Source organism: Oculina patagonica, chromosome 10, assembly GCF_052425735.1.
Source record: "Oculina patagonica isolate OP01 chromosome 10, crgOcupat, whole genome shotgun sequence".
In the NCBI taxonomy this organism is placed as follows: domain Eukaryota; kingdom Metazoa; phylum Cnidaria; class Anthozoa; order Scleractinia; family Oculinidae; genus Oculina; species Oculina patagonica.
The window spans coordinates 14,163,598-14,181,083 of NC_135767.1; the positions used below are offsets into that span (position 1 = coordinate 14,163,598).

General features: G+C 40.7%; 2 protein-coding genes across 2 annotated transcripts in view; one reads left to right on the plus strand and one right to left on the minus strand.

Moving 5' to 3' along the window:
• LOC144628960 (uncharacterized) overlaps positions 1-17,486 on the minus strand; it is a 469,155-nt gene that overhangs the window by 385,338 nt on the left and 66,331 nt on the right.
• The window catches only part of LOC144628962 (cadherin EGF LAG seven-pass G-type receptor 1-like), a 41,500-nt gene that overhangs the window by 18,620 nt on the left and 5,394 nt on the right, over positions 1-17,486 (plus strand). The window contains exons 13-37 of the mRNA XM_078487088.1: positions 488-697; positions 1,217-1,285; positions 2,249-2,402; positions 2,600-2,749; positions 3,148-3,232; positions 3,756-3,867; positions 4,089-4,135; positions 4,320-4,443; positions 4,876-4,979; positions 5,653-5,755; positions 5,889-6,042; positions 6,248-6,314; positions 6,526-6,592; positions 7,524-7,639; positions 9,070-9,196; positions 9,475-9,516; positions 9,619-9,702; positions 10,676-10,862; positions 11,569-11,613; positions 11,933-11,971; positions 12,511-12,612; positions 13,419-13,475; positions 13,646-13,690; positions 14,240-14,543; positions 15,784-15,990. Coding sequence (XP_078343214.1) covers positions 488-697; positions 1,217-1,285; positions 2,249-2,402; positions 2,600-2,749; positions 3,148-3,232; positions 3,756-3,867; positions 4,089-4,135; positions 4,320-4,443; positions 4,876-4,979; positions 5,653-5,755; positions 5,889-6,042; positions 6,248-6,314; positions 6,526-6,592; positions 7,524-7,639; positions 9,070-9,196; positions 9,475-9,516; positions 9,619-9,702; positions 10,676-10,862; positions 11,569-11,613; positions 11,933-11,971; positions 12,511-12,612; positions 13,419-13,475; positions 13,646-13,690; positions 14,240-14,543; positions 15,784-15,990 — 2,801 coding nt within the window. The remainder of the gene's footprint in view (positions 1-487; positions 698-1,216; positions 1,286-2,248; positions 2,403-2,599; positions 2,750-3,147; positions 3,233-3,755; positions 3,868-4,088; positions 4,136-4,319; positions 4,444-4,875; positions 4,980-5,652; positions 5,756-5,888; positions 6,043-6,247; positions 6,315-6,525; positions 6,593-7,523; positions 7,640-9,069; positions 9,197-9,474; positions 9,517-9,618; positions 9,703-10,675; positions 10,863-11,568; positions 11,614-11,932; positions 11,972-12,510; positions 12,613-13,418; positions 13,476-13,645; positions 13,691-14,239; positions 14,544-15,783; positions 15,991-17,486) is intronic.

The following is a 17,486-nucleotide window of genomic DNA, read 5'->3' on the forward strand; positions in this document are numbered from 1 at the left end:
ATAAGAACCAAATCAGCCTGAACCGCCAAAATAGGTGTTCTTATACGCGGGTTTTTACTGTATCCACCCTTTGAACAACTAGGGCCAGGCGTATCAGTAGTTCGCATACTTTGAACGTCCGGGTGAGAGTAGTTCTAAAAAAAAAAAGAGAAAAATGGACTCTGAAGATGACTTCAGCTTAGATTGTCGAATCGTCAATCACCAAGTAACAACAGTTCTTTTCAGAGCTGCCCTGTCCCGGACGATCAGACTACATACGACGCAACATGGTTACGGTCAATTTGCAGTGGGTGCCAAAATGAGAGCATGAAACAACAATAGAACTCAAAACGTATTTCATACTCCCGACATCGCCCCTCCGCTCCCCCCCCCCCCGCTTCCCCCCCCTCTGCTCCTCCCCCTCTCTCCTTACCGGCCCCTTCCAACCCTATTCAACCTGTCCGTCAATTCCCTACTGACAGTGTATCAATTGGTGTGTCTTTTTCAGTTGAAAAATTTAACATCTGGTGTTGTGCACTGGGAGCCTGATTTTGCTATTGGTTTAGCACAGAAGTTGGATCTCGCCATAACTTTATCACCAAAACTCTACGCAAAGGACATCGACATAGCCTTGAAGATTATTACAACGTTGTTTGATTACGAGAGTAAACAGAACTCCAGCACTCTTGTTTCTGCTAGGACCAAGGAGTTTGCGAAGGTAAGAAAATTGAATGAAGTCTTGTAACCCTCTGTCTCCCCGGAGCTTGAGTCATTAATTTATCCTCACAATATCAAAACATTTTTTTCAAGCAGGCAGGAGAAGATTTAAAATAAAATATCAAATTATCTAAGCCAAAATTTCAACTCCACTAACCAGTAACGACCAGCTCTCTGCAAAAGCCACACTTTTTTGGTCTCAGCCACTGACCCAGACAGTTATTCTTACTACAACCTCCATATAAAAACCTCGTTTTGGCTATTCAGTAACGAGCGTGAAGTAAAAACGATTTAGAAATGGCCGTGGTGTGGTCACGAAATATTAAACCATGTTTACATGCACAAAATTACTTTAAAATCGACGGAAACGTCAATAATAGATTTCTAAGGTAGGGGAAACACCAAAAAGGCAATTATAGGATGGTTAAGACTGGGGAAAATAAAGATGGATTTTGAACACGAAGTTGGAAATTGTGCATGATGCAGCTCGTTTAGAGTCTTGCTTGATTTGTATTTGTAGATCCTACTTCTATCTGCCAGCATGCTGTTTAGCTCAGACAACAAGGATGTATGGGATGTTGTTCAGCAGGTGAGAGAAGAAACTTTATCCAGAGATTTTGGGAAAACCGAGGGGTGTTAATCCCCCCTCCCCCACTCCACATAGTAAGATAGCCATTTCCAAGCAAAGGTTTAAAAATTGAAGGAATATTCCCAATTTTATAAAACAAATAGTACGATATGAAAGTAGTGCTTAGAGTTTCATCACTCAAAAAGTTAGAACCACCTTGTAAACAGTACCCCACGAAAGTTCTCCCCATTACCTTTCCATTTAATGGTCAGATACTAAGGTTTCTTCCGCAAACTTATGTTAGTATTCTAATTGTATACCGTATTTACTCAAATAAGCGCCGCCCCCGAATAAGCGCCGTTCTAAGCGCCGCTCTCGAATAAGCGCCGCATTTGGGACAAAAAAAGTTAATAAGCGCCGCCCCCGAATAAGCGCCGCAGTCCTGATGCGGCGCTTATTCGAGGAATTTCGTTTAACTAAAAACAACGCTACAAGTCCTACAAAGCAACTCTAAAACAAACTTGGACATTGCTTTCCATCAAAAATGATTGTTTAACCGCTCGCCCATTAGTTTTTCTATCCAACATTCTTACAATACGTAGTTCTGTAAATGTTGTAAGGGCCGCGGACTTTGCCAGGACAGCTAGCACCACTTCTCTCTTCAGCAAGAGACGAATACTGACAATCAAAAGACGCTATTTTCAATTGCTGTAATAGGTCAGATTCTTTGTGGCGTTCAAATTTTAAATAAGCGCCGCCCTCAAGTAAGCGCCGCCCTCGAATAAGCGCCGCACTTGAGGCGCGAAAAATTAAATAAGCGCCGCGGCACTTATTCGAGTAAATACGGTAGTTATATACGCAAACAGGAACTTCAATAAGATTCTTTATAACAAAAAAAAAGGGGGTTGTCACGGAGAAAGATGTCAAACACGTTTTAGAGTACAATTTTGCTGATTTATCTTTTGTATTCTTTAAATTACCCAGCACTCAGCTGGCACGGCCGCTCTTCTGGAACAGATGGAGAACTTCAGCGGCAACTTAGCCAGAAGTCTGCCATACTTGAAGAGAGATTCTCACCGATACAGGCGTTCAACTGAGAGCATCTTACCGCCTTACACGGTTATCACACCCAACATAGGTTAGTAAATGATTTCTCTCTGTTTTGACTGGAGTTTATGAGGTGTTTCAAAGGTTTTGTGAGTAACGGAGCGTTAAGACGGCGTGGTTTCAAGTCGACCCTTTTTTGCGGTCTCGAGCCAGCGCGAAAATGCTGCAAATTTGCTTGGAGATTTTAATTTATTTACGTTCCTGATCTTCCTTGTGTTTGATTTTCAGTTATGGAGCTGCATCCCATTTTTGTCAACGGATTTTCTGGATTCTCTTACCCAGAAAAAACTGACATATATAGCGACTCTTCGTACAAGATCTGGCGCAATATATCCAACAGAATCGAGCTTCCTAGAGATTTCTTTCAAGGCATGAAAGGTAAGCTAAGGGTTTGAGAGGATGACTTTTGGGATGTCAAATGTTCTTGCCCTCATATATCCTGGCATAATTTTTTTTGAGGCGTAATTCTGCAGAAAGAAGGAAAGAACGCACGGCGACCTTATGGGTTAGCATGTTGAACTCCGAACTTAGAAGTTCTGGTCGTGGTCATTGTATGATTGACACGACTTACTCTCACATTGCCTCTCTCCATCCGGAGTATGAAATAAAATAGGTATTGACGAAGTGTTGAGGCAACCTTCAGTAATACTGGGTAGGTGGAAGGGGGATGGTAAATAAGTAAATATGGGCAAATCACCAGATTACTTTTAGACTTTAATAAATATTTCCTCTAGGGAACGTACTGTTAACGGCAATTTTTATCACTTTTGTTTCAGATATAAAGAACAACATAGGAGTTGGATTCATGGTTATAAAGAACATTGGAGACTTACTGCCTGAATCATTTGATACGAAAATCAGGTATGTTAGTTGAGATACATGTAGGATGGCGATATTTGATTGTTTGATTTTCTTATTACCTTCGTGCAACCAAAACCAAAGTCTTTTCCATTTTGCCAATCACCGTGAACAATTAGCAGAACTCGAAGCCACAACAGGCAACTCCTGCCAAGCGCGGAGAAATATGCAACTGTTCCCAAGCGCGGGAAAACATGCAACCGTTGCTAAGCGCGGGAAAACATGCAACAGGTAACCCATGCCAAGCGCGGGGAAACATGCAACCGTTGTCAAGCGCAAGAAAACATGCAACCGTTTTCAAGCGCGGGAAAAGATGCAACCGTTTCCAAGCGCGGGAAAACGCGCGAGCCTCGTCACAATTGGTTTTGATTAATGCATCTGATTGGTTAAAAAATGGTAGGATGTTGGTTAGAAGCACGTTGCCCTAATATTTTCAACCAATTATTAGATTCAAACAAAAACCTGTTTAATGTAAAAATTTTGACTTTAATGACCATCTCACATTCGCTATTCCTGTGTGTTTCAGTGACTCCAAGTACAATGTTGAAGTCAGCTCTGATGTTATTTCAGTCAAGTTGCCACAAATGGAGAACGTACCTTTACCAAATCCAATTCGCATCGCATTTGCCAACAGACTGGTAAGTTTACTCTTCACTTTGCTTTGTTGTTGTTGTTAGTTGCTAGTTTATTATATCAACACGAAGAAAGATAAAACCTTTGCTTCCACGGAATTACTTAAGCTAGGAGTCGCGAGCCTTTGACAACAACAACAACAACAAAAGCAATTACACACTTTATGAATCATAACAAAGACTTTCAGTAGAAGGTTTGTCAAACTAAACTTTATTTCCATTTGCAGGTTAATCGCTCGGATTACATATGTGTTCACTGGAACTATTCAGTGCCGTAAGTATATTTTTTTTAGTGTTTTGTTGTCTAAATCTTTTAGGTTTAGAAAAGAAACGTTTTAGTGTATGGCGCTTCTCAGCCCTAATCTCAACCGTCACTCGAGCGGCGGGAAGGGGGTGGGAATTGAGCCTGCGAAGAGAAACGGCTGTTTACTTGTTTTCTTTTCTGTTTCCTACCATAGAAACACACGTGGTGGTGGATGGTCAAAGGACGGCTGTGAGTTGAAGTCAACAAACGTTACGCACACGGTGTGCACGTGCACGCACTTGACGGCGTTTGCTGTGTTGTCGGACTTGAATCTTCAGGTAAGATGAAATGATTAGTTCGTATATTGGTATTTTACTTTACTTGTAGTGTACTGGGATTTGCATCTTGTATAACAATTGACTGATGAAATGTTCCCAATTTTAGTGTCGGTTCCTTGGGTGAAACCCAAGGATGTCCCTTCCTATGTTTCTTCCTTGGGAAAGACATCTAGCTTCGCATATTCTTTTTAATTCGTACATCGCACATCACCCATCGATGTTTTAAAGAAAGGTTGACATTATCTTGCAGTCTAGTGTAATAGTTGAACATTTCATTGGACTGCAAAGTCGCCTCTACCCGCATCCCCCTTACTTAACTCAGTTTTTGTAACTAAGTGCATTTGACTGGCTATCTAATCAACACCTTCCTTATGAGTGAAATACTTTCACAGTCAACATTTGACAATGATTGTTGTCTTTATCTTATTGCAGTATCCTGAACAGGCGGCCTTTGCTATGCGGCTCGTAACGTACATAGGGATTGCTGTGTCTCTAGCCTTACTGCTGACGGCGTTTATCTTGTTTATGTGCATAAGGTAAGATGCCTCACGGTTGGCCATTTTATCCATGTTTTAGTTTCACCATGAGTAAACAGGCGCTTTTGTCTTCGCGGGCTAAAGTCGTCCCTCGGTCGCAAGGGTCGTCGCGGATAGTTCCATTATTTCGTGTCCCCAAATTAGTATGGGTTTTCCCGAGCTAATTGGTTATTTGACATGTTAATAAAGTTCTATTCTTTTCTATTTTATTCTATAATGATGACGTCGCTCAACAGAGATCCGTGCAGTGTCTCTGATTGGTTGTTATTTTCGCGCGCAACGCACCACCAAGCAACAACCAATCAGACATTACACGGATCTCTGTAGAGCTACGTCATCAGTATCAGTAATTGTAGTAGTCTGTTGAATGGGTCAAGAAATGAGAGCTTAAAAAAAGCGTGTTTAATCCCACTACAGTAGAATACCAATTTCTCGATCCTACAGGGGAAACGAAAATTTCTTCGAGAAATCGGGAGGTTCGGGAATTCGGAGGTAAAGTAACAGAGAAGTATTATCCAAAAGGAAACGAAAATTAGTTCGAGAAGTCGGGATGCTACTGTTTTTTAGCTATTGGCCTGAGTTCGGTACTTCTAACAGAGGCGGACCACTGTTTAGAAAAGGGATGCATTTACTTCGTTAATCTATAAAGTGGTTCATTGTTTTGTCTTCACAGAAAACTGAAGAGCAACTCTGTCACAATCCACAAGAATTTGATCCTGGGGATTTTCATTGCGGAGCTAACATTCCTTGTAGGAATAAACAGGACTGAGGATCAGGTTAACAAGCCACTAAGACAACTTTGTTATTTTTATTTCGTTTCCTCAGAAACAATATGGTATTGTTTTTGATTCAATGGAAGGGCAAAGACCAATGTACGTTTCTAACTGTGGTTGTATTTTTTCTTTACAGAGAATCTGTAAGCTCATCGCCATTGTTCTGCACTACTTCTTCAGCGCATCATTTTCGTGGATGTTCGTCGAGGGACTGCACATGTATCGCAGGCTCAGAGAGAAGAGGAACATAGACACTGGCAAAATGTCTTTCTATTACTTTATGGGGTGGGGTAAGTCAGACTAGTGTCCTTCACATAAAGTAACGTCATGAGTTGTGATTGTCAAATTGATTAATTGATTGATTAATCGATCGATCTATCAATCGTCATTTGGAGGAGGGAGGAGTCAATTTTTGAATTTCAAGTTAAAAACGTTTTGGCGAGTGTCGGTTTTGTACATTAATTTTAAGGTTAATACTGATTTATTTTTTTTTAGGATGTCCTGCAATTGTAGTGGGAATTTCAGCTGGTCTGGCTAGCGAAGGTTACGGCAACGAGAGATTGTAAGTTAGCTACTTGACTCAATGTTCAGCTAGAGTATAACTAAGTTGTTCCCTTTTTCACGTAGAAAAAATAATAGTTGATTTTTTTAGTGAAAATGCTATGATTAAGTACTGAATTCTCCTCACTTTGACTTGTGAAAAAATTCATAAAAGACTACTATGCTATTAAGGAGAAGCTGTATCTTGAACTCGAATTTGTCTTTTCTTTCAGCTGCTGGATGTCAACAGACGGAACTCTTATTTGGACTTTCACGATCCCAATCATAATCGTCGTTGCAGTAAGTTAACTTTGCTACAAATCTGGCTTTGGTTTTCAATTTGCTTGTCTTAGCGCGATTTTCGATTTAGTGTCGTGAAACCAAAATCAAAGTAATCACTCTGGCCAATCACAAAGGACTTGGGCAATCTAGTGAACCGATCAAAACTCGAAGAAATACATGTAGCCAGCACGAAGCGCGGGAAAACGTGTGTGAGCAAATCAAGATTGGATTGGTTTTTGGCGCCGGTTTTTTTAACCAATCACTAAGTGAAGTAAAGAAAAACCAAAGCAAACACGAATTATTTTCGACACTCAAGTGAAAACCGCCCACGAAACCAAAACCAATTAGCAATTACGACGTAAACAACAAAATGAACCAGTGAGAACTTGAATCAATCACGTGTGATCGGCGCGAAGCGCGGGAAAAACGCGTGTGAGTAAGTCGAGAATAGTTTTGGTTTTTCATCTTAATGGCTGATTAGGTGATGTGTTTCTTTAAACCAATCATAGAACATAATGAAGTAAAACCAAAGCAAAATTTGAGTTGCGTTCGGCACTCAGTTGAAAACCGCCGTTGTTTTCTTAGTTTAAGGAAGACAATAAGTAACAGTAAACAGTTGTGAAATGAATATATGAAATTCATATATAAACAGTAGTAGTAGTAGTAACAGTAGTAGTAAACAGTTGCTTTATTACTACCAGACTAATACAATTATCAAGAACAACAAGAATGGCTTCGATAGAGGAAGAGTTAGATGGATTACAGTACCTTCAGTTATTATGAAGTGAATGACTGAGCCAAAGTGCAATCATTTCACTCCGTCTTCTCGATTTTAAATCTCATTTGCCTTAATTCTTGTATGCAGCTATGAATCCTTACTGTGAAAGATTTGCGCCCTATTTAACTTTTTTTCTTTTTGTTCACTGATTGTTTGGTTTTGTTATTTCAGCTCAACACACTAGTGTTCATCATGGCGTTGTTTATATCACTCACAAAACAGACCAAAAAGAGACGTCGACGTCATCATCACCACCATCACCATGACGACGAGAAATCCAGTCTCACGTAAGATTCCGCGTGTAACTACCACTGCATTTGACCTACAGTCTTCACTTATACAGTCGAACCCCTATTAAGCGACCACCCCCTATTAAGCGGCCAGTTACTAAAGTCCCGAAAATATTGTCAGTATAATACTGTAAATAAAACCCCTTTTAAGCGGCCACCCCTATTAAGCGGCCGCGGCCACCTTTCTGCCGTCCCGATGAGCGTTCTTCTATTGTTTTTACCTCTATTTAGTGGCCAATAAGAATGTAATATACGACATTTAAGTAAATTTCCAACGAGCTCAGATCGTGACGGCCAATAAAATCATTCAAACACAGGTTTATTGTCGTCTTTATGTGATTTCGTTATTCCTTTTCACCTTATTTTGTATTGAAATAATGTAACCTTCTTTAAAGACGTCCTTATGCTAATTTCTGACAAACCCCTATTAAGCGGCCAACCTCTATTAAGCGGCCAGTTGCCATTTCCCCGAGGGTGGCCGCTTAATAGGCGTTCTACTGTAATTGTTTTTCCTTTAAGTTATTTTTTCACGATGGTATGGTCAGGTAGCAGATCTCACAAGGTCGACTTGAATGGCTCACTATCCTTCGAGATAACAATAGAACAAACAACAGGAACAATGCCCCTAGCCCAAAAACAATAGCAACTGCTTCACTAGAGGACCACTAGAATTAAAAGCTTACAAGAGCCGCTACACTACCGGATTTTGTTCAGGCTCAATTTGCACGAAAAATTGCCTAGTGTAACATGCCTTAAAGATGAATTCCAGTCCGTACTGCGCAATCTCGGCTGCAATGTTTATGTGAGCCTCACACGAAGGGAATGTTTACAAGCAAAACTAAACATTCCGCGACAAACTTACCTTTTTCTTCATTATTAACGCCAGATATCCTTGCAGAACAAATAATAACGAGTAGAAGAACCTTGACGCTACTTCAAACCGACGTTTCAGCTCATCGGAAATTCTTGAACGAAACGAACTGTAATGGCGGACTAAAAAACGTCATGTATGCTGTCACCGAAGTGTAACGTTTCAACGAATTCAAAACAAAAACGTAAACAAACCCCGAGTCTGCGCAGTACGGACTGGAAATCAGCTTTAAATTGAAGTTATCTCCCAACGTGTGTTGTACGAAGTAAAATAGAGTTCTACTTTTTACAATGATCATTTACAAAAGTTTTACGTGTTGTCTTGAAGTGCCACACTATTTGACACTAAGCAAACTAAAAGTAGAACTCCATTTTACTTCGTACAACACACGTTGGGAGATAACTTCATTTCAAGGCATGTTACACTAGGCAATTTTTCGTGCAAATTGAGCGAAACAACCCAGAGAAACGGTGACTTAAATGATCCTAACTGGAACGCAGTTTAAAACAGTAGCGAGAAAATGTTTTTAAGCTAATGACTATGTATGTATTTTTAGTGCTGGTTTATGGGCCACTGCTGGTCTCCTGCCACTGATCGGCGTTTCGTTTGCATTTGCCATTTTGTTGGTGAATCAAGACCTAGAGATGTTCCACTATGTCTTCGCTGCCTTTACTTTCTCTCAGGTATGGGTGTCTGTAAAGAAGTGCTGTTAAAACTCCCTAAAACACCCTGATATTTTGATAGTATCAGTAATTTGATCTTGTGAAACAGTACTTGACAAATGTTTGTCTGTTTAGATGTTACTCACAATTCTCTTCTTTGCATTTTGACCGTTGTATATCTCTTTTTCTTGTAATTTTTCAAACAGCGCGCTTCAGGGCACGTTGAATTTCTAAGATGAAGCGCTATATGACTGCATATTTTCTCGTCAAATTTTTCACCATATTTTCTCCTTTTTAAGGGCCTGTTTATATTGGTGTTTTATCTACTTCTGGACAAGACGGTGAGTTCATTTATTCATCACATTTCTAAATTGAAATTTACTCAACTGCGGGTGAGTTCCTGAAAAGTTAATGTCGATTTGTTTTTTGTCGCAACTTTGTAGGTGCGGAAAGAGTTCAAGAACGTTTATATGCGATGGAAGACTAAAGACAAGACATACGGGATACACAAACCCGCCCAACACTTTGTAAGTTGACTTTCTTCCCTACCCTGCTCCCTCCGTGATATTTATCCCGCTCACACTTCCACCCCTTCTTTTTGGCACGTTGTCCAGCTCACACACTCATTCATTCTTCTCCACACTTCCATCCCTTCATTTTTACCCTTCGATATTTTATCCCTCTCCCCTTCTCTCCTTTTTAACCCTGTCACGTTTTCCTGCCCCATACCTGCCTTTCTTTCGCCTTTCCTAAACTTTCATCTCCCCTCTCGCCACATTTAACCCCTCCCTGACCATGCTATCAGCCCCCCTACATCCCACAATTTATCCCCCTCCTTCCTCTGCAGCTGTTCTGCCTTCACTGTCATCCTTCCCTCCCTCCCTCTCTCCCTCCCTCCATCCGTCCCTCATTTCTCCCTTCTCAGTTGATCCCCCTCCATTCCCTCCCTTCCTTATTTTCACACTTTCCTCCATACCTCATCTCCCCCAAGGGGGGGGGGGGGGGGTACTCGGCATTTCAAGTGGCGGGGATGATAGAAGGATTCTTTTGGGATTGAAAGTTTCGATTCCGAGATTTTTTAGGTAGGAAAATTTGGCAAGTATTTTTTTTTTATTAAATAAGGGATTTTTTTAAAAAAAAAAAAAAAAAAAAATTAAATAATTAAATAAGGGATTTTTTTGGATATTAAATACGATCTAAAGATTCGTGGTAGTGCTTTTGCTGCGTAGTCCTGCAAATTAAGTACAAACAAAGGTGTTTTGCTAATGATTTTTGGGGGGTTTATTTTTGATTTAGTAATATTTTGGGGTTTCATTGGAAGTCCTAGGGATATTTTTGGGTCTTGATTTATGCCCCCAATCAATCATCCCCGTTACTTGAAATCCCGAATACGCCCCCCCCCCCCCCCCCCCCTCCCCGTAGTCTCGCCTCTCTGATGTCTCTCCATCATACCGTTCTCTTTTTATTTCTCCAAATTTAAAAGGCCTTGTCTCCTTTCAGAAACGTTCCTATCACCCAGGCGAGATGGCACCTCTCCGCAGTCCGTACGATTTCGACGATGACGGTAACGCAACCAGTACCTCGACCACAGAGCCGTCCAGCAGTGGAATCCGCAGCAGTATAGCAAGTCGGTTTACTACTACTGATGCCAGCGAGACTATAGGCGATGAAGATAGCAGTGTCCCAGGTGTGTTCAAAATATTAATTCTCCTTATCAATTTCTGTACGTTTCTTTTAATGTTAGCTCTGGACATTTGGTAATACATCAATAAAATCGACGATTTCATCGCTTAATGCCATCGGGCGAGTGCACGGGATCTCTTGCGATCGACCAATAACCGAGTAGGACTGAAAACTAATTACAGGAAAAACGTTATGTGAACAGAATTCAAGTTCAACTCAACAAAAAATTGCCCCGTAGAACTCGAAGCAAAATACTCCCGGGCAGTTCAAAAAAACCTTTACAAAGGTTTTTAGATAGAGGCAAAGTAAATTTGATGAGTTCTATTATATTTAGTAAACAGACATCTCTGCAGTCTGCATGCAATAGGCGTTTAACCTTGCTCGCTCGCCAGAAGTATCGTATATCGTTTACGTCATCAAAATAACACAACTTTTGTTGAACAATCATTCAACACAGAAGTTGCCAGCTACTTTTATTTACGTTTATATTTTGACAAATTTCCTGAAAATTGTTAAAGACCCCCCTTGGGAAACGTCATCGCTTCTACATGCATTGCGTGCCGTTTGTTTCCTGTAATCCCTTGCTTCCACTATATGTGAAAGCTGCCCAATTATGACCAAATACTCTAAACTAGCCTTAAGTTGTGATACAGTACGTAGTACTCATTAAATTGTGACTAATTTTCATATATTTTCATTTTTATTGTCAGATGGAGTGTTGCCAAAGTCCAAGTACCCAGATAATCCTGAACTTGGTGAGATTATTAATTTCTCAAATTAAATTTTTCAAATCGTCTTTTATTAAGATTGTTCTTTTTTCAAGCGTAGCCTACGTAACGACAAAATTACCCCTAGCAAAACAAGATGTATATGTTCATCTTGTCACGAGCGTGGGGCAAAAAAAAATCTGAGTCCCCGACGGGAATCGGTCCCATGACCTCCCAAACATTGCATCTAAAAGAAAGAAAAAAATAAAGAAATGCTATCGTGCAAAGCGACGGCTGGTTTAAACCTACAGATATCTCAGTCCATGACAAATGAAATGAATTGTTTATTACTGTACTTCATTTTCAGAACTGGCTAGAAAAATGTGGGAGCAAACAGATAAGTCAGGTAATTGTTGAAAACTATTTCTCTACTTATATGTAAAAAAATTCCAAATTGTAACTTGTTGGTTAATAAATCTTAGCTAAGAAGTCTGCGTTCGAGCCGAGTGGCGCATCAGCCTGGAGCTTATCCCGGTTTCCGTAGCATGAAGCGACTTGGAGTATTTCTACTCCGCATAGCTACTCCCAGCAGTAAATTCGCCGGTACCCATTTATTCACCTGGTTGGAGAGAGGCATTATGAGAGTAAAGTGTCTTGCCTTGAATCTTGAATCTTGGTTTACACAGCTTTAATTTTGCATAGGTTGGCAAAAAGTTTTCTTTCGTTCTTTCTTCCAAAGGCATGCGGGAGTCTTAAGCTATGATAGAAGATTTTAACATATTTGATTTGCTTGTTTTAACTTCATTAGAATTTGATTTTAAAATTAAAAAAGGAAAATCGAAACTACTTTTTCGGCAGATCTAATGAAATGTGTCGTTCGTTCGTTCGTTCGCTTGCTCGGTCGCTCGTTCACTCATCAACTTATCATTTATTTGTTTATTGCAGAAGTGAGCACGACTCAACCAGAATCTTCATCTGAAGAGGAAGAGGAGCGTCCATCTTCACCCGGCATTCCTTCTGATTCATCGGATTCTGACGACGAACAAGGTACAATAACAACGACACATTGTACTTTAATAATCTCAACTCTGTAATTTCTCTTACTCATAGTCTCCTTTTTCGCTGCTTTTGCTACACATACCACAAACCATTCAAATATTTTTCGTTTCTTATAGCCTGCTGAACAGGTGGTTTATTTTGCGGGACCCGCAAAATAAACCGCCTGTTCTGCAGGCAACGTTTCTTAATTCGTAACTACAAACTACCCGCCATTTTGAACCACTTGTCGCGTGTCTAAACAAACGTGAAATTATGTCACAAAGGGGAGCTTACTTTGCTGAAAAAAACTATAAGATACGGTCGGAAGCTTCGTTTTGCTTGAATTTTCAAAACTTGCGACGAGAAGTATTATTATATAAAAAAATCTCGTTAGGTCTAGGCCTCGTCTCCATGAACTTTCCGAGCCCGCTACCCTCTTGCTAAAGCCTGGTTTTCAATAGCGACGCAAGTACAAGCGCTAGCACAGACGCAAGTATTACAGCTCTTATTTCACCGTGACAACGGCCTTGACGCAAGCATAAGCACAAGCACAAGGATCAAAATTTCTCCGTTCCAGATTCCCCCGCGTCTGAGCATATCAGACTTGTAACTAGTAAACGTCGTGTCCTTATGCTTGTGCTTATGCTTATGTCGACGTTTGTTTTCACTTGGCACAAACTACTAATGCTCACGCTTGTGCTTGCGTCGCTAGTGAAGACCAGGCTAAAGATATTATTTAACAAAAGATTTTCTCCTATGACCTCAAGCTCAAGTTGCGTTTTTTTGCTAATAGTTTTCGTCATTTTTTTTCGTAGTACCGAGCGAAAATGGATGGCCAAAGGATAAAACGCCAAGGAAGAAACGCAGAAAAGGTTTGCAATTTATAATTTCTGTGTGAATTGTTTGATCTTATCTCTCTTAACAAAGTTTATCTTGCTATTTAGCAGTGCTTGTGAAATCATAACCAATTGCTGTTGCCGCTACTTCTCTTTGTTAAATAGGAATTGTTTCTAAATTCAGTTCCATGTTGTTGTTTTCACAGCACCTTTCTACGCTTCAGACGGACCTATGCACAGCACGCCTATGGGTAAGTTTCTCGAGTAACACACTGCTGAAGCCGAAGCTCCTCCGTGTGTACCAACGATTTCGTGGGTATAATTCATCCTCGGGAGCTGAATTTCCACCCGACAAAATGCTAAATACGATATTAAACCGGTAAAATATTTGGGAGCAAGATCCCAGGGCAAAGTGAGCAAACTTTAGAATGCTCCCTCGTGGGTACTGTACGAGGGGTTTTGGTCATGCTCCAAGAGCAAACCCCTCGTGTGTATAGGCCTTGAAGGGTAAAATGCGCCAGAATGATGCACCGTTTTAACGAACTAAAGCCGTCATAAAATCGCTCTGTGTAAAACAGGTTACGTAGACCTTGTTATAGGAAATTAAATATTGACGTGGCGGATTTAGGGAAGGGGCCGACAGAACCTCCCTTTCCTTTTTTTTGTTCTGAAAGAAAGAGTACATCTTCGATCCCCCTTCTCTCGTTCTGAGCACCTCTGGTTCAGAACCGTCACCAGGATAATTTGTTGTCCACCGTGGCGGTTACTTAATTAACCTCTCACTCCATTCTGTCTCGCAGAAACGACTCCAGAGGAGGAGCCACCGAGAGAAGCCGATCGAGACTCGGAATCGTCCGACACTGGAGACGAAGAGATACCGACAATGGAACGCAAAAAGGACCATCCCTCCTTCAAAGCTGTACCTGAGATCATAAGAGACAAGGGTGTGTCCGGCTCGGCTGCCACCTCAGACACCACCCCATCTGTGGATAGCAGTTTGAAGAAGAAACCTTTGAAGTCTGCACTGAAGAAACCCAAGAATCCTATTCCTATTCCCGTTATGGAGGAGAACAATGACGATGATTCACCTGATAAACCGCTCAAGTAAGATTTATTATTTTGAAATTAACTGTTATTTGAATGGTCACACACTAGGGTTTCAACCACAGACTTAGAACCACCTTGAACGGCATCATAAACAGTACCACACGAAACTACTACTCAATGGCTTTCATTTGAATGATCACATACTGAGGTTTCATCCATAGACTTAAAAGTTAGAACCACCTTGTACAGCATACTACACAGTACCACATGAAAGTATTGCTCAAAAGCTTTTATTTGAATGATTACACACTAGGGTTTCATCCACAGCCTTAAAAGTAAGAACCACCTTTGAAAAAAATCACTTTATTTAAGTGTCAATGTATTTAACTGGGGACACTGTAAATAGATAAACAAATATTATAAATCGAACAGAAACTTGTTAAAGACCCCAGCTGGCAGGAGGCTGACCACTTGGCTATTTACAAAGCGTGGTGCAGTTGAATTCGGGACGACCGAACACAAATCCATCTAGTGGCAGGGAGGAGGATTTGAACCCGGGGCCTCCGGGTTACAAGTCCAGCGCCCTGACCACTAGGCCACGCTGCCTCCTTGTACAGCATAATAGACAATACCACATGAAAGTATTACTCAACAGTTTTCATATTAGTTTAGAATCATCCTTAGTCATGACAAATAAATGAAATGAGACACTGTGAATCCTGGCCACTGAAAAAATTTCATTTATTTGTCATGACTGAGGATGATTCTAAACTAGAATCGAAACACTGTTTAAACACCGCGTTTATTTGTTCTTCACATGTAATACATGTTTCACATGTTCGTTGCAGGAAACTCCTGTTCACATGTAAGTTCATATGGGATTCACTCACGCGCTGTTCCCATCTGTGGCTCTGTAGCTCAGATGATAGAGCAGTGGTCATGCAACCCAAAGGTCGTGGGTTAGAGTCCCACCTGAGCCACTGAATTTTTTTCAGTGGCCAGGATTCACAGTGCAACCCTCCAAGTTAAGACCATTTTAGTCGCCATGGCGACTAAAATTTTGGAGCTGGCGACTAAATTTGAACCAAGGTCGCCAGCCTGGCGACTAACATTGGGAGGAAAGATTGAAAGCATCAGCTTAATTTGGTGACTAAAATTTTTCACTGGCGACCAAACTTGAGTAGTTGGTGGCCAAATGGCCACTAAGGAAAAAAATAAACTTGGAGGGTTGACAGTGTCTCATTTCATTTATTAGTTTTCATATTGTTAAAGTTTTTTTTTGTATTTTTTTCTCTAGCCCCTCTGATGATCATCATCATCATCATCACCATAAAGACAAACATCGGCACCACCGGGACAGACCGCGATCACGTGCCAGTTCCGGGTCGGGTGATTACAAGGAGAAGAAACGAAGGTTTAGAAGGAAGGGTTCAAAAAAGAAGGCGGAAACTTTGGTACAGATCGGTGGTGAGGAATACAGAGTGAAACTCGGCGATCCTACAGAGTGAGTATACCTCTTGATTTTCGCTCAATTTGGAAATAGGCCGTGACAAATACGCCCTATGATTGGCTGGGAGTCGAGTGTTCAAAAGTCTTTTACATGGGTTACTTTAAGAAAAGCGGAAAACGTTTTTTTGGTTCAAAAGAGTTCGGATGAGTACCCGTCAATGTTTGGCAGAAATCGAAACATCTGTGCACAGTGTAAAAAAGTAAAAAAGGAAAAAAAAGTACAGTTGAATCCGTTTACTCGAACCCTCAATAACTCGAGCCTTTTTTGATTTCCCTCCGAGGTTCATTTTCTTACCAACCTCGATAACTCAAACTCCCGATAATTGGAATCTTTTTTCGATTTCACTTTAAGGTTCGAGTTATCGGGATTCAACTGTAATAGAAAATTTTCACAAGATTTAATTGTTAGCCTAAACTTCCAATCTTATCTTTATCACTTGAAAAGTAAGACACGAAAAATGTCGATTGTCTTCAAATTTTATTTATGTTTTTATGTTGCCGTTGTTTGTAAATTGTTAACATATTTATATTGGTTTCCCGCGGCTTGGCGGGCCAATCAAAACCTAAGTTAGTCTTTGAGGAGCGGGACTTGAGCCTCCAAGCGCGAGAGGAGGGGCACTAAAAAATATTATTTGTTAATGAAATAGTTATTTTTAGTTGCTCCTCTCTCCTCTTCGCCGTCGTATATCACGCTCCGCGCGCGCGCTCTGCCCCGCCTCGCATGTTCTGCGGACTGCCTGTGCGGATAACTTGCACGTGCTGTTGTCTGCACTGTATGTCCTTGCAGTTCAAGCTTTTGTATATATGGATGAAACCCTAGTGTGTGACTGTTCTAATGAAAAAGCTATTGAGCAGTTCTTTTATGCGGTATGCATTATACTGCACAAGGTGGTTCCAACGTTTGAGTCGTGTAGTTGAAAACCTAGTGTGTGACTATTCGCACGAAAGCTATTGAGCAGTTCTTTCATGTGGTACTGTTCATTATGCCGTACGAGGTGGTTCTAATGTTTGAGTACGTGCTTGAAAACCTAGTGTGTGACTGTTCTACTAAAAGCTATTAAGCAGTACTTTCATGTGGTACTGTTTATTATGCTGCACAAGGTGGTTCTAACCGTTAACGTTTAAGTATGTGGTTGAAAACCTAGTGTGTGACCATTCAAATGAAAGCTATTGAGCAGTGCTTTCATGTAGTACTGTTCATTATGCTGTACAAGGTGGTTCTAACTTCAAAAGTTTGTGGGTAGAATTTTAGTGTGTGACCATTCACATGAAAGCTATTGGTCCTGTTTGTTTATCAGTCATTTGTGAAATGACATTGACCGTTATCAATTTTGCAATTTTGCACTTCCGCCTTTTTGGGATTGAAAGAGTTTGCAGCGAGATAAACTACTTGGTGAATCGCAAACCGGAAACGCGTGATTAGCAGACTTCATTATCAACTTTTCTTGCAGTGTTATGTGATTGTTTTCAAGTGCTCACGTTAAAGCTCTT